General features: G+C 50.8%; 2 protein-coding genes across 2 annotated transcripts; one reads left to right on the forward strand and one right to left on the reverse strand.

The window, feature by feature from the left end:
• Window positions 1-4,677: 4,677 nt before the first annotated feature.
• Window positions 4,678-9,139, reverse strand: P884DRAFT_264027 (uncharacterized protein). The gene has a single exon (XM_069441814.1). It carries the CDS (start codon window positions 9,036-9,038, stop codon window positions 4,878-4,880), a length of 4,161 nt encoding a protein of 1,386 aa, XP_069294345.1. The 5' UTR covers window positions 9,039-9,139; the 3' UTR covers window positions 4,678-4,877.
• A 403-nt stretch (window positions 9,140-9,542) lies between these two features.
• Window positions 9,543-11,334, forward strand: P884DRAFT_280379 (mid region of cactin-domain-containing protein; the record flags this gene model as incomplete). Its single annotated transcript, XM_069443429.1, has 3 exons — window positions 9,543-10,964; window positions 11,220-11,252; window positions 11,317-11,334. The coding sequence occupies 3 exons, from the start codon at window positions 9,543-9,545 to the stop codon at window positions 11,332-11,334; spliced, it is 1,473 nt and encodes a 490-aa protein (XP_069294346.1).
• Window positions 11,335-12,994: the final 1,660 nt, after the last annotated feature.

Genomic DNA, 12,994 nt, shown 5'->3' on the forward strand with positions numbered 1-12,994 from the left:
CTCTAGCTTAATAGGTATATATAGGAGTATATCTTTTAGTGTTACCAGCCTTCTACTAGTAGCACTTTTATCTATTTGCTCTTTAGTATATCGATTAGACCATTATTATTCTAGAGTTATAGAAATTCGTTAACTAGGTTAGCAAACTTCCTAGCTAGGGCTAAGTCGCTTATATAGATATAGATACCGTTATTAGTAACGATCTTAGGTAGGGAGCCGGACATCCTTAATCCTAGGGTAGAATGCTTCTCTAGTACTTGCGGTTTACGTTCCTTACTACTAGCGGCGTTGCTAGAGGCTCCGGGCATCGCTTCCGGCGAAGTATCTAGCTATTAGAATAGCTTAGCATACTAGGTAAGTTAGAAAATAAAGTCGCTAATAGGTATAATCGAATTCGCGTTTTCAATATTGGCAAATAATACTATAGGAGCGAGTCGCCTTAGAGGAATGTAACTACCTTCGAGGATTACTCCTATATAGTTATTTAAATCAAAGGAAGTGTTAACAGGGATAACGTCGCAATGATTAGCGATTATTAATATAGGGTTAACATCGGTTACTACGGCTAGTATAGCTATCGTTATAACGGTAGTTATGACTATTATAGCGCTAAAAGCTATCTCCTATAAATAGGTAAAATAGCTACTATCTTCCATTTCTTTGATTTTTCTAATAAGGTGCCTCTTTAGGATATAGATCGTTCCTTATATAGTATTTTTAATAGGTACCACTTTTAGAGTCTTTATATCTATTATAAAGTTATAAACGGCTATATAGGCTAAGTTAAATATAAAGGTACAATCCGTTAGGAGAGGCTTATATTTAATAGGTACTATTGCCTATTAATTAGGTAGGAAGGTAATTTCCCTAGTTATTTTGACCTTCTATATATAGGGCATAGAGTATATATATATAGAAAAAGGAATATAGAAGTTAAATAACTATAAATTGACTTCCTTATACTAGTAGTTAATATTAGCATTATAGGAATCTAGGAATTCGTTACCTATTAGAAGATTTAGCGCTAGGGAGTCGATAACCTATATAGAATAGGTAAACTTAGCTAGGATAAGGATACCATTTTCTATACCTAGTAGATAGATATCGAACGTTATCCACTCGTTAAGACTTAGTATAGCATTTCCTACGCCTTTGACTTTGCCCTTACGTCGTTTAATCTGGTAGTTTAATCGTTATAAGAAACTACGGTCGATAAGGGAGCGACTAGCGCTAGGATCCAGGCAAATCTCTATGACGCTACGGTTAGTTAGTTTATAGTACGCCTAAACGCGTAGATAGGTATAACCTAAAGGTAATCTGTAGAGGTTAGCTATATGCCTAACTAGTACGTCCTTAACTTGGTATATATCTACTATAGCGTTTTTTAGTAACGTTATCGTCATATCTGACACCTGGTATACCTTTTCTAATGGTATAGTAAGCTCCTCTAACTTGCTAGTAGGAGTACTACCAGTTTCAATAGGGCGGCAAGCATTGCTAGCTTTTGCTTCCTAATAGAACTTCAAGTGCCGGAAAAGTACGTTTCGCGAATTTAGGGTGGTATTATAAAACCTACAGGTTCGGTAGGCCAAATCCGTAAGATTAGCTTTATAGTTATAGATAGAAGGAAGAGGGCCTTTTCCGTGGTACCATTTGGCATAAAAGCGTACTTCAAATTGGGAATTAAAGGTATTATAGCACTTGTGGTAGATAAGCTACAAGTCTAAAATAATATACGTGATACTAGTATTACTATTTGAAGATTCGAATCTAGATTTAGAGATACTAGTGGCCGAATTATCGTTAACTTGATCTGACTTAGAGCTATTACTAGCTTCCTCTATAAAGTGCGTGTAGTTATAATAGTCTTTTCGCTAGTGATCGTCCTTATAGAACTTATTATCTTGATTTCCTTCCTACTACTTATAATTACCTTGGTTATAGCAGGTTCCTTCGCGGTAGTGGTCATTTCTATGGTTATAATTAAACCTATAGTTGTATATATCGTTCCTAAATAGTCTGTTATTCTAATAGCCAAATTGTTACTATCGGTTGGCGTTAATAGGCTTAAAGGAACCGCGATTTTCATTCCTATAAGGCTCTAGTTTACTATCTAGGAATAGCCTTTTCTATAGGTATAGGTAGTGGTCAAGAGCGGCTGCTAGAATAATAGATCAAGACTACTTGATATACTATATATAATTTCTAAGAGAGGAGTATTACTAGGGAGGATCTAGGTATTACTTAACATAAAGGTCTATTATAGACTAGACTTAAACTATAACTCCTTGTTAGTTATTGTTACATTCGTTAAGTATATATATTAAGCGTACCTAACGGAGTATCTTTTATATAAAGAAGCTAAGTACCTACTTATCCTTTACGATATCCTTTAAACGTAAGCGACTTTCGTTAAACTTATAAGTAGTAGTTATAACGTCTAGGATAAAGCGTTCTTATAGTCGTTCTATAATAGACTAAAGACCTTAGTTATATAGTTATCTATATATAGTACCGTTTAATTCGTTAGTCTACCAGATAATTACTAGGCCTCCGAGAAGAGTTTAAAAGTAGGATAGAATCTACGTCTTAATACTTCTATAAGGGTCGCTTTCTAGGAAGGTTTTAATCCAGTTAGCAAAGTAGTAGACGTTAGTAAACATTAGATTCTTTCTATCGTTAATAATACCTAAAGAACGTAGGTTAGGAAAAGAAGGATTAAACTAGCTAATGTCGTCCCTCTTAATCTTAAAGTCTAAGTAGCTCTATATACTTATAGTAGTATTATACGTTAATTTATATACTTAGTATCTATTGCTATTATTACTATTATTACTATAGGGTAGTATATCTTAATAGTACCTATTATCAGGGGTATAGTAGCAATTAAGGGGATTATTATAGTTATTAGAGGAATCAGGATCGCTAATACCATTAGCTATAAAGTATAGTATTCTATACTACTATATACATTTAGGCCAGCTAAGATTAAACCTATAGCTAATGTTAACACCTTTAGGGGGTATAGGAAAAGCTCTACTATTATAGTATATATTTTCTATAAGGTTACTAACTTCCTATACTTCCTCTATAATAATATCAAGTCTAGCTAGGTTAAGGGAAGATTGTTAATAACCAAATAGCTATATATCCTCCTCTTCTTTATATCTATATATCATATTAACTATCTCCTTTACATAGTTACTACTCTACCAAGAACATCCCTATACTATATTATATATATTTCTAGTTCCTTGATATATTTAGCTAGTAGTACCGTTATTACTAAAACTTCCTTTTCTAGACAGAGGGCAAGTCGATCTTTAACTTCTACTATATAGGTTATAATTCTATAGTCTATTCTAATAAGACCCTTTTCTATATTCTTATCAAATATCTTTATAAATTTACTAAGAAATCCTTTAGTAGTTTTAATAATATAGTCGGTTTAGGCTTCTAGCTAGGTAAATCGAAAATCTATCTTACTATTTAGCTAAGTAAATGTCTCTTTATTAGCGCTAAACTTATTAGGTTTAGCTTACTCTATCTTATATTTATTAGTAAATTCTATCGCTAATTCTATCTCTTATATAAGAGCTTCCTTTTCTTACAATAGTTAACCGCTAGGGTTAGGCTCTAATACCTATAAACTTGTTAGAGGAGGTATTCTATAGTGTCTTTAGAGTATACTTACTATATAGTTAGAGAGTTCCTTATATAATAGTTATTTAATAAGGGAGTTTAGAGGATATAGATAACTAGGAGGATCGTCTATAGGAAAAGATCTAGGTATTAAAATAAGGTTTATTTATTAGGAATAAATAAAGATAAAGTTAAAGGGTAGAAAGTAAAAGAATATCCTAGTTACTAAGTTACTAGGATAGAAGAAGATAGGTAAATAAGAGGGTAGATAACTATCCTAGTTACTAAGTCACTAGGAATAGAGGGATAGATAGGGATAACTACCCTAGTTACTTAGTTACTAGGAATAGGGAGATTTTATAGTAGTTATAATAGAATTACTTGGTTCGGTTACTAAGTCGCCGAAACTAAGCTTAACTATCGCGATATTAGTACTAAACTAATCGTCAGAGCGATACGAATCTAGTGCTAATGGTTATTAGATAGTTAGTCATAGTGCTTGCTACCATTTGATGGAGGTCTGGTTATAGTGGTTAAAATAGTTCAAAAGATCGATGTCCTCTATTAACGTTTTCTGGCCCTGTGGTTCTATATAAGAAGAAGATGGGCACAAAGAACCTACCGTTTGCAGGTATCTATAGGGCTTACTAATCTAACCTTACATGATGGACGTGTCCACGGACACGTACTACATTATCTGGAGACAGTAATCATCGACGAGCTGGTAGGCAACATTCTAGATGTCAGCAATGTGCCTATGCGGAGCAGTCTAATGCCACGGCTTTGACTATAATTACTTTGAATATGCTTCTTCTTTCAGATCAGGCTATTACATTACACATATCTCGACGAATAAACTAAAAAAAAAAAAAGGATTCACAACCACCGTCATCATCCAACTGTCCCGGTGGTAATTACCTAATGTAGTGACATGCCGTTTTGGGCACTAATTATTCGGCGGCTTGGGCGACGGAGACCATGCAATCACCAGAAGGCCCTGAATTCCAAGATAGTAGAGTACATTGATTAGTGATTGCTGGTCAAGCAGGGGTGCCAGCCTGCAGCCTGTAGATCGTGTTTGCGTTAAATATCATATGATCCTCATTAGAGGGATGATACCTTGATATCGCAGATAATTACACATAACATAGGTTTTGCACACGAGGTAATTATAAACAAGCGCAAGATCATAACTTCTATGCCCCGGCACCGCCGTAATTTACATACCCAGAACACTACCGCCTCTCGTCGGTAGCCACAAACTTGACGCTCTTTCTCCTCTCCCTCTCAGCTCCGATCCCGCTTCGTCCGGGACTCGAGCTGAGGATGCCGGTCCCCGCTCGCATTCCACTCCCAAACCCGCCACTCCCGCCCAGCGTCTCCCGTGCCGTCTCGACCGCCCTGCTCTGCGGGATATCGTTCCCGTCGCTCCTTACCGGCAGGGGAGGCTTCCTGCCATACCCGCCGCCGAAACCGCCACCGCCACCGCCACCGAGCTCTGCATGTTGCTGCTCGTCCGCAAACTGCGTCGCCACCTGGCTGGCTTCCGCCGCGGCCCCGGCCCCCCTCTGGGATGCCGCCTCAGCGGCGGCCGCAGCGGCGGCGGCAACGGTCGCCTTGGCCACGGCCCTCGTGGCCTCCCTGACCACGCGGCTGACGTCCTCGGAACGCGTCACCACGCTGTCCAGGCCGCGCCGGGTCGGCAGACAGCGGTGGCCACACCCGTCCAGCGGACAACACCCCTCGCTCGGCTCCGCGGTCTGCGGCGCGTCCTCGAGGGCCGGGTCCCCCCCCGGCTCGAGCGCGGCGTGCCACGATTGCAGACACGACGAGTGGCCGCCGTGTCCGCAGCCGGGGCAGTACCACCACGTCGCCAACAACGCGGGGTCGCCGCCGCCGCCGCCGCCGTCGTCCTTGTCGACGACCCTTCCCTCTCGGTCGCCATTCTCCGCCTCGTCCTCGTCGCCAGGTAGGGCCGACGACCCCGACCACGTTACGGGGTATGTCGAAGAAGGCAGCGGAAGAGCGCGCGCGGGCACGACGCTATCCCTCCCGCCGCACACCGCACACCCGGCCATGGCGGCGCGGCACCGGTCGCACCGCCACACCGAGTCGACCGACCCGGCAGAGAGGTCGACGTCCCGCGGCCTGTGACACGCCGAGCAGACGAAGCTAGCCCGGACCCCCTGCTGGGCGGGGGTGAATATGGCCGGGTAGTTGTCGCCCCAGGAATGGAGAGCCCCTCCCGGCCAGCCTTTGATGCATAGCTTTCGAAGCAACGCGGCCTCGGTGAAGAGCTCCATGCTCATTAGACGGGCGTGGTGTTGGCGGAGGATCGCTGCGGCTTGGAAATTGTCCAGGACGCCGTCTGGAAGGAGTGGCTTCAAGAGGAGGATGATGGCCGAGGCGTTGAGCGCTGACGACTTGGCTTCGAAGGCCAGCGCGCGGGATATGAGGGAGTAGGGTTGAAGAGGGTTGTTGACTGATACGGCCGAAGGCCCTGATGAAGGGTTGACTGGGTAAGGGTAAGGGTGATCGTCGGGCCAGCAGAGGTGGTCTGTCTCGACGATGAAGGGGGATTGGTCGTCCTCGGGAACCGCGGGGAAATCAGGGGCTGGGGCCTCTGCCAGAGGTGATGTAGCGACAAAGTCCGCGTCCGTCTGAGAGGGAAAACGCGACTCGAAGCTGTCAGTCGTGGTTTGCGTTATTGCGTGGTGTTCATCGGTAAAGCCGGTCATGTCTGTCTCCGTCCTTCCGAGCATCGTGCGGAAGGGAGCAATGGAATTGCGCTCGGGCGATTTCTGCAAGTCACCGCCCCGCGCCCGAAGCTCAGATCCTTCTCGGCTCTCCCTTCGCAGCTCTGCCAGAATCGCAGCGCGGGCTGCTTGCCCCGTAGCGCTGCCTTCGATAGACGGTCTCGGGTTTTTGGCCCGCTTGCTTCCGGCCGATATGGAGAAGAGGTGGACGTAGCTGTCCTCGGAGTCCTGTCTTAGGAGGAGCTTCCGTGCCGTGCTTGGCGATCCGCCCTCGCGGGAATCGGTAGTTTGAGTTGGCTTCGGCCCCGGGGTCGGAATATCGACGGCTTTACTCAGGATGGCTTCGGTATCATAAAAGTCGTAGCCTTCTGTACTGGCATGAGTGGCTCCGCTATCGTGGCTTGCGATAGAAAGCGGTACAGAGTCAAGCCGTTTGCGCGTGACCAGTGAGGCAGGATGAGCCGCTGGGGGCAGAGTGAAGCTCTCTGGTTCGACTATGGGCATAAGCTCCCTCCGCCTCTGAAACTCACCTTCGCGAGGGGCTTCTGGGCCATCCGTGACCGGGCGTGCGACGGGAGTGGGCACGTTCGAGGTGCTTTCTAGCTCTTCGGAAAGGAGGGATCTTGGATGCAGGGTCTTGTCAAGACTCGCAAGGGAGAAGACCGTCCGGGGCGTTTCCTCCCCATCGACAGTAGCCGGCATTGGCGCGTTAAATACCTCCGCCATCGCCTTAGCTTTGGCCTTGGCCTTGGCCTCGGCCTTAGCCTCGCTCTTCCTTCGCACCGAATAATGATGACGATCCATCCGGCGATCGAGGTGGTACTGCGCGCGCTTGTGGAGTAGCATTTCAACGGCATACGCAAGGATGCGCCACGTTTGTGCGAGTCGAAACTGCCTCACGCCTGCTGCAGCCTTGGCGTAGTGCTCCAGGATGGTCGCGACCCGGTCCGGGAGGAGGCCGGCGCCTGCAGAGTAAGGCAAGTCCCTGTGGAGCGCTTCGAGATAGTTCACGGTCAAGTACCTGTACACGTCCACGTTGGTGGCAGCCGGAACGTGCCCGACCGCCATGGATTGCTGCGGCTTGTAGGGACCAGTGGCTCTAATAGTCTGCTCGAGCGACATGACTTCCTCCATTCCCGGGCCAGCCGGGGGCGTCGTGCTGAGCGTGGCTGTTGAGCGGGTGCTCGGGCGCCGCCTACGGCTGCCACGCCGTTTTGGTCCTATGAAGCTCCCGATAGCATCGTCCTCGGAGTCACTTCGGCTGACGCCGAACTTCGGGGTCGTGGGGCTCGAGTTATAAGACGGCACCGCAACGGCCTCGTGGTGCACAACGTGGGGCCGGGGCCGCTGAGGAGGGGGGCGCTCGTCCAGGAGCATGAGCACGTCACCGCGTGGGGAGAACGCCATCGTAGAGACGGCTTGCCGGTCAATGACCTTGGGCGCAAACGAGATGTCGCACTGGCTGAAGATTCCGTCCTGCCCCGCCGTCCACAAGAGGTACTGGTCGTGCCAGAGCATGGCGCTCGGAGACGTGTCGAACCTCTGGATCTCCTTGTAGGGCATGGTGGGACGGGCGAGATCCCAGAGATGTATGACGTTGATACCGTAGCGCTTCTGGCTGGTCTCGTCGTATGAGATGGCCAGCTGCGACGCCCGTTTCCCCTGGGCCGTAGCCGACCACTGACCCGGGCGCCAGGCCAAGGTCCCGGGGGGGGCTGGGGTGGAGATTGTCCACTTGGGCTTCTGTCGCTTGTCCTGCTTGGACATGTCCCATATACGGCACTTGCTGTCCACCCCGCCGCTGGCGATGTGAATGCCGTCCGGGTGCCAGGCCATCGACGTGCACGATTTCTCGTGGACCTTGATGCGTAGAATGGGCGCGCTGGGCTTCCGCATGTCCCACTTCAGCAGGGAGCCTTGCTCGGTGGCGCAGGCAAAGAGGAAGCCATCCCTAGGGTTCCACTGGACGTGGTGCACTCCGTCGGCGTTGCACTTGAACGCCTGGATGGAGCGGAAAGTGGCGCCGGTCCTGGTCTGGGTGGGCTGTCGGATGTCGAAGCAGCGCACAATGCCGTCCTGACTGCCCGAGAGCAGCCACGAGTTCCGGTGAGGGTTGATGTCCAGCGAGTTGATCTGGCGTGAGTCCTCCCGGATCTGGATACAGTCGACCGGGGAGCCGGGGGCCGTAGTCCCGGCACGCACGAGGTCGTACTGGAAGATCTTGCCGCTGGTGCCGGCAGTGAAGATGGCCTGCTTGCCCTGCGGCTCTCCCCACTTGACGGCTTTGATGGACAGCTGGTCGGCGACCGAAGTGGACATGTTGTTGCGCTGGGAGGGTTGGGCGGTAATCAAGGCACGCAAGTCGATGCCTTCCTTGACCGCGAGGCCGTCGAAGGTAACCGTCTTGAGCACGTGGCGGCCAGCGAGGACTGCGGAGCGGCCATCGGGCGAGCGGTCCAGAGCGGCGATGGGCACTCCGGCAGTGTAGACAACATCTTGAGATGAGCTTGGCCGATAATGGGGAGCAATAGGCGCGCTGGTGATGGCGGCGGGTGCAGCCGTGTCGTGGGCCGAATCAGGCGTCGTCTTGCCCAGCAGCTTTCGCATGATCTTGCCTTGATTTCCGATGCTGTAATACATGGCATCGTTTTGCAGCGTCTATGTTCCCAACGGCGGCATTTCTGATTCGGGCCCAGCGAAGCCGCGATTGCAGACAGAGAGGCTTGCAGCGCCGCCTGCTGCGCGATGAGTTGCTGATTTGTCGTCGAATGTTCAATTGATGGATAACTAGAGCAAGCGAGGGTGCATGAGTGAAACAGTGGATCGCCCTCTGCCAAGCGTTGTCCTTCGGTGGGAGGCTCTGGGGAGCGCGCACGTTGAATGGCTGCCTTAGCTTCTCTGCCCCGCAGTCTGATGCGGCCACCCACTGCAGTGGGTGGCAGGACTTCCTTCATTGTGCCACTCGGAGCAACCTTCTACAAGGATCTAACCTTGAGAGCACTGCACGATCGACCCGCGACGACAGGAACCAGCCCAGACAACTCCTCCCGCACCGAATCTCCGCCAAAGCTATCCATAGTCGATCAGAGCATCTTCGCGCGTGTATCCCGCTTTACTCAGGTTCCGGACACAATCACGGCAACCATGGACCCAGGCAGGCAAGCCATGATCAACGGCTCGAAGTCGCCACGGAAGGACAGAGAACGGAACATCTTGGCGCCGCGCTACGATCCCTCGAACCGCATCGCAAAACCCTCGCGCCAGCCACCAGCGAAGAGCAGCAAGGCTGGCGCTGCAGACAGATACCTCACCCAGGATCAGCAAGCGGAACAGTTCATCGCCGACGAGGACAAGTTCGTCCTGAAGCAGGCAAAGAAGAAGGCCGACATTCGGGTCCGAGAGCGACGCGCCAAACCGATCGATTACCTGGCCTTTGGCCTGCGCTTCATCGACTCCGACCGCGACGCTTTCGACAATGACGACGACGACGTGGAAATTGTGATACCCGCCCCAGAGGCCGTGCTCCAGAGCTTGAACGAGGCGCAACTCAAGGAACTTGAGGAAGACATTCGGTCATACCACACTCTTGAGCACAACCCGCGCAACAAAGAATACTGGACGGCGCTTCTCGCGCTCTGCGCTGACCGCCGCCAAAAGCTGAAACCACAGGGCCCGGAAGGACGCGCGGTGACCTCCGTAGCGTCCGACGTCGACCGCATTTTGAGCCCAAAGACTCTGGAGCAACTGGAGGCCTTGGAGAAGCAGATCAAGGCAAAGCTGCAGTCGAATGAGCCGATCGATACGGACTACTGGGAGGAGCTGCTGAAAAGCCTTCTTGTCTACAAGGCCAAAGCCAGCGTAAAGAAGGTGTGCGCAGAGATCAAGGAGGCCCGGGTCGAAATGCTCAAGGCACGGGATCCGGACAGGGCAGCTGCGTTGGCCGCTTCCGACGGATTCGCCGATACTGTTCCTGCCCTCAAGCCGGCTTCCCGCAAGGCCAAGGCTCGACCGCTCCCCGCGACCACTCAAGCCAGTTCCAGCGCCCCGCCGCCGGGCACCGCTCGGTTCGCGCCATCAGGAAACGAGGACTTCTCGCAGGCGACGAAGGCGCTCTATGACCGAGAAGTTGCGCGCGGGATTAATGAAGGCGAGGAAATCTTCACCGCCGAAGAGGCCGTTCCGGGCATCCAGAGGCCCCTGTGGGCTGACAAGTACCGGCCGCGGAAGCCACGCTACTTCAACCGCGTGCTGATGGGATACGAGTGGAATAAGTATAATCAGACCCACTACGACCACGACAACCCGCCCCCCAAGGTTGTCCAGGGCTACCGCTTCAACATTTTCTACCCGGACCTCATCGACAAGACAAAGGCCCCGACATACAAGATCATTCGGGAACATGGCCGTCGCAAGGGCGAGTCCGTTGCCCCCGCAGGCAAGGAAGACACTTGCCTCATCCGATTCATCGCCGGCCCGCCGTACGAAGACATCGCCTTCAGGATTGTGGACCGGGAATGGGACTACAGCGCCAAAAAGGAACGAGGGTTCAAGAGCAGTTTCGACAAGGTACGTCCGGAGCACGTGTCTCCTTCCTTATGCTGCTGTGTCACATTGGCGGGTTGGAGATCGCGGGGGCCGCATGTGTCTCGGCCACGGTCTGCGGTCTGCGGCCTGCCATCATCCTTCTGCTGAATATGTGGCACCTCGGTATACTATACCTTTGCTTTTGAGCCAACAGCATACGGATCCCTTACTGCATGATTCCGCGCTCGAGTAGCCCTTTGCTTCTACGAGGCGTGTTACTAACATTGAGGTCCATAGGGCATCCTGCAACTACATTTCCAGTTCAAGAAGGTATGCGCTCACCTTGGATGAACCTGCGCGTCTCAGACGAAGCGGAGACTAACAGTGTGTGCAGATTTATTACCGCAAGTAGATCACGGTCCTCAACCTCTCAGTCCGGCGCAGCGTTGGGCCATTTTAGACATGCACTCTAGAGTTGACTGCTTTTCTGATGTTCGCATCAACTTGCATCGACCTACCGAGGGGACGCCGGCCCGTTCTACAGACCCGTGGTTCAGGAGCCGGCCGTTGTGCGGGTATGATGTTTTGCCGATGCTGCAGCGGGGTCGTCCCGCTGCTGACCGACCACAGAGCGGATTCATGAGAGTTAATGCGAGCACAATGTCTAGCCTGCCTTGGTTGTGTTACGCCATGCCCGGGCCAAGTCATCATTTCGACATTATCTCCGCCGACGCTGGGTCCATTCGTTCATGTTTAGGGATGTCGTGAGGCGTGAGACATGAACGCGCCATCCAATTCGTCACCTGAGAAGTACCATCCGGAGCCACTCCGTTAAGCGACTTGGCTCGGCAACCTTGGTATTTCGGCCCTTTCCTATGCCTGGATCTGAAGACATTGGCAAAATGCACGCGTCAACACGGACCTGTCGGAGATATTGATGCTGGGCACCTTTCAGGGTGACGGACATTTACAATCTGTCGCCGACACGTGCCTACTGCGGCTTGCTTTAGGATCCTTGCAACCCTTCTCTCTTCACCCAGCTTGCTGGATACCATTACCGGCTTGCTGCTGCGAGCCCCAGAATAAGCGTCATGTTGACTGCACAGGTGCTGAATCTGCACGGTTTCGACAATCATTCTAGAAGAAGCACGGGGTCTGCAGCACCAATCCCCCAGCGACGGATGTAGAGTCAATTGTACGGTCCGATATGCTTTGAGACTGGCCAGGCGTTGCATCGCCGTTGGATATTGTGGCTCACCAACTGTGCCAACCCGTAACCACGTCCCAGCCGTCCTTGATTGGATTATCGAGCATTTGGCCGGTGACATGCACGTACCCGGGTTATCTTTGTCCTCCTCTCTCCGCCAGTTTCCATCCCCCAGTCACATAGTCATTCGCCTGCGCGAAGAAGACCGGCGGGAAATGACAATAGCAAAGTGTGCGCGGACTCCCCGGGAGGACGCGGAGAAAAGGCCGAACTCGACAAGCTGCAGATGAACAATGAAGTTGTTCTGACAATACCACAAGCGGTCGCTGCCCTCACGGTCGCAGACTGAGTCCTGTAATGCCCCACTTACGAACCTGGCAGTAGCTGTCGGGAAGTTCCAGAACCGGGGTTGATGGCCAGGGGCCAGGGTCTGGGCGATCTCATGCCGCCTTTCTGTCACTTCTCATCCTGGCCGCTCTCAATCTTGGACGACTTGTAGCAGGATGGCGTGTGAGCGCCCTGATATTCCCACTGTGAGCGAGGCCGGTTCGGTTGGTCCGCAGCCTGGCCAGAGCCACAGCGACCGCCGATGATGTGGTTGTCTACCTCGCATGTCGATGCCGCCGGTCGACCACTTCATTGCAGAATGCTTGGGGACAGCCATAATCCGCCTCCTCGGCGTTTGCATGCTCTCATTTCGAACACGGAGATACACACATCCTCCAAACTTGCCTATACACACACACATATACACACACGCACACAGAGTGTACTCCGTACACAGATCTATACACGTACGCACATCCGAACACTTCCTCACACAGAGCTACAATTACGGCGCACGAAGCCATACTGTGTACACAAC

The sequence above is a fragment of the Thermothelomyces heterothallicus genome, assembly GCF_042370625.1.
Source record: "Thermothelomyces heterothallicus CBS 202.75 unplaced genomic scaffold P884_scaffold_29, whole genome shotgun sequence".
NCBI lineage: Eukaryota > Fungi > Ascomycota > Sordariomycetes > Sordariales > Chaetomiaceae > Thermothelomyces > Thermothelomyces heterothallicus.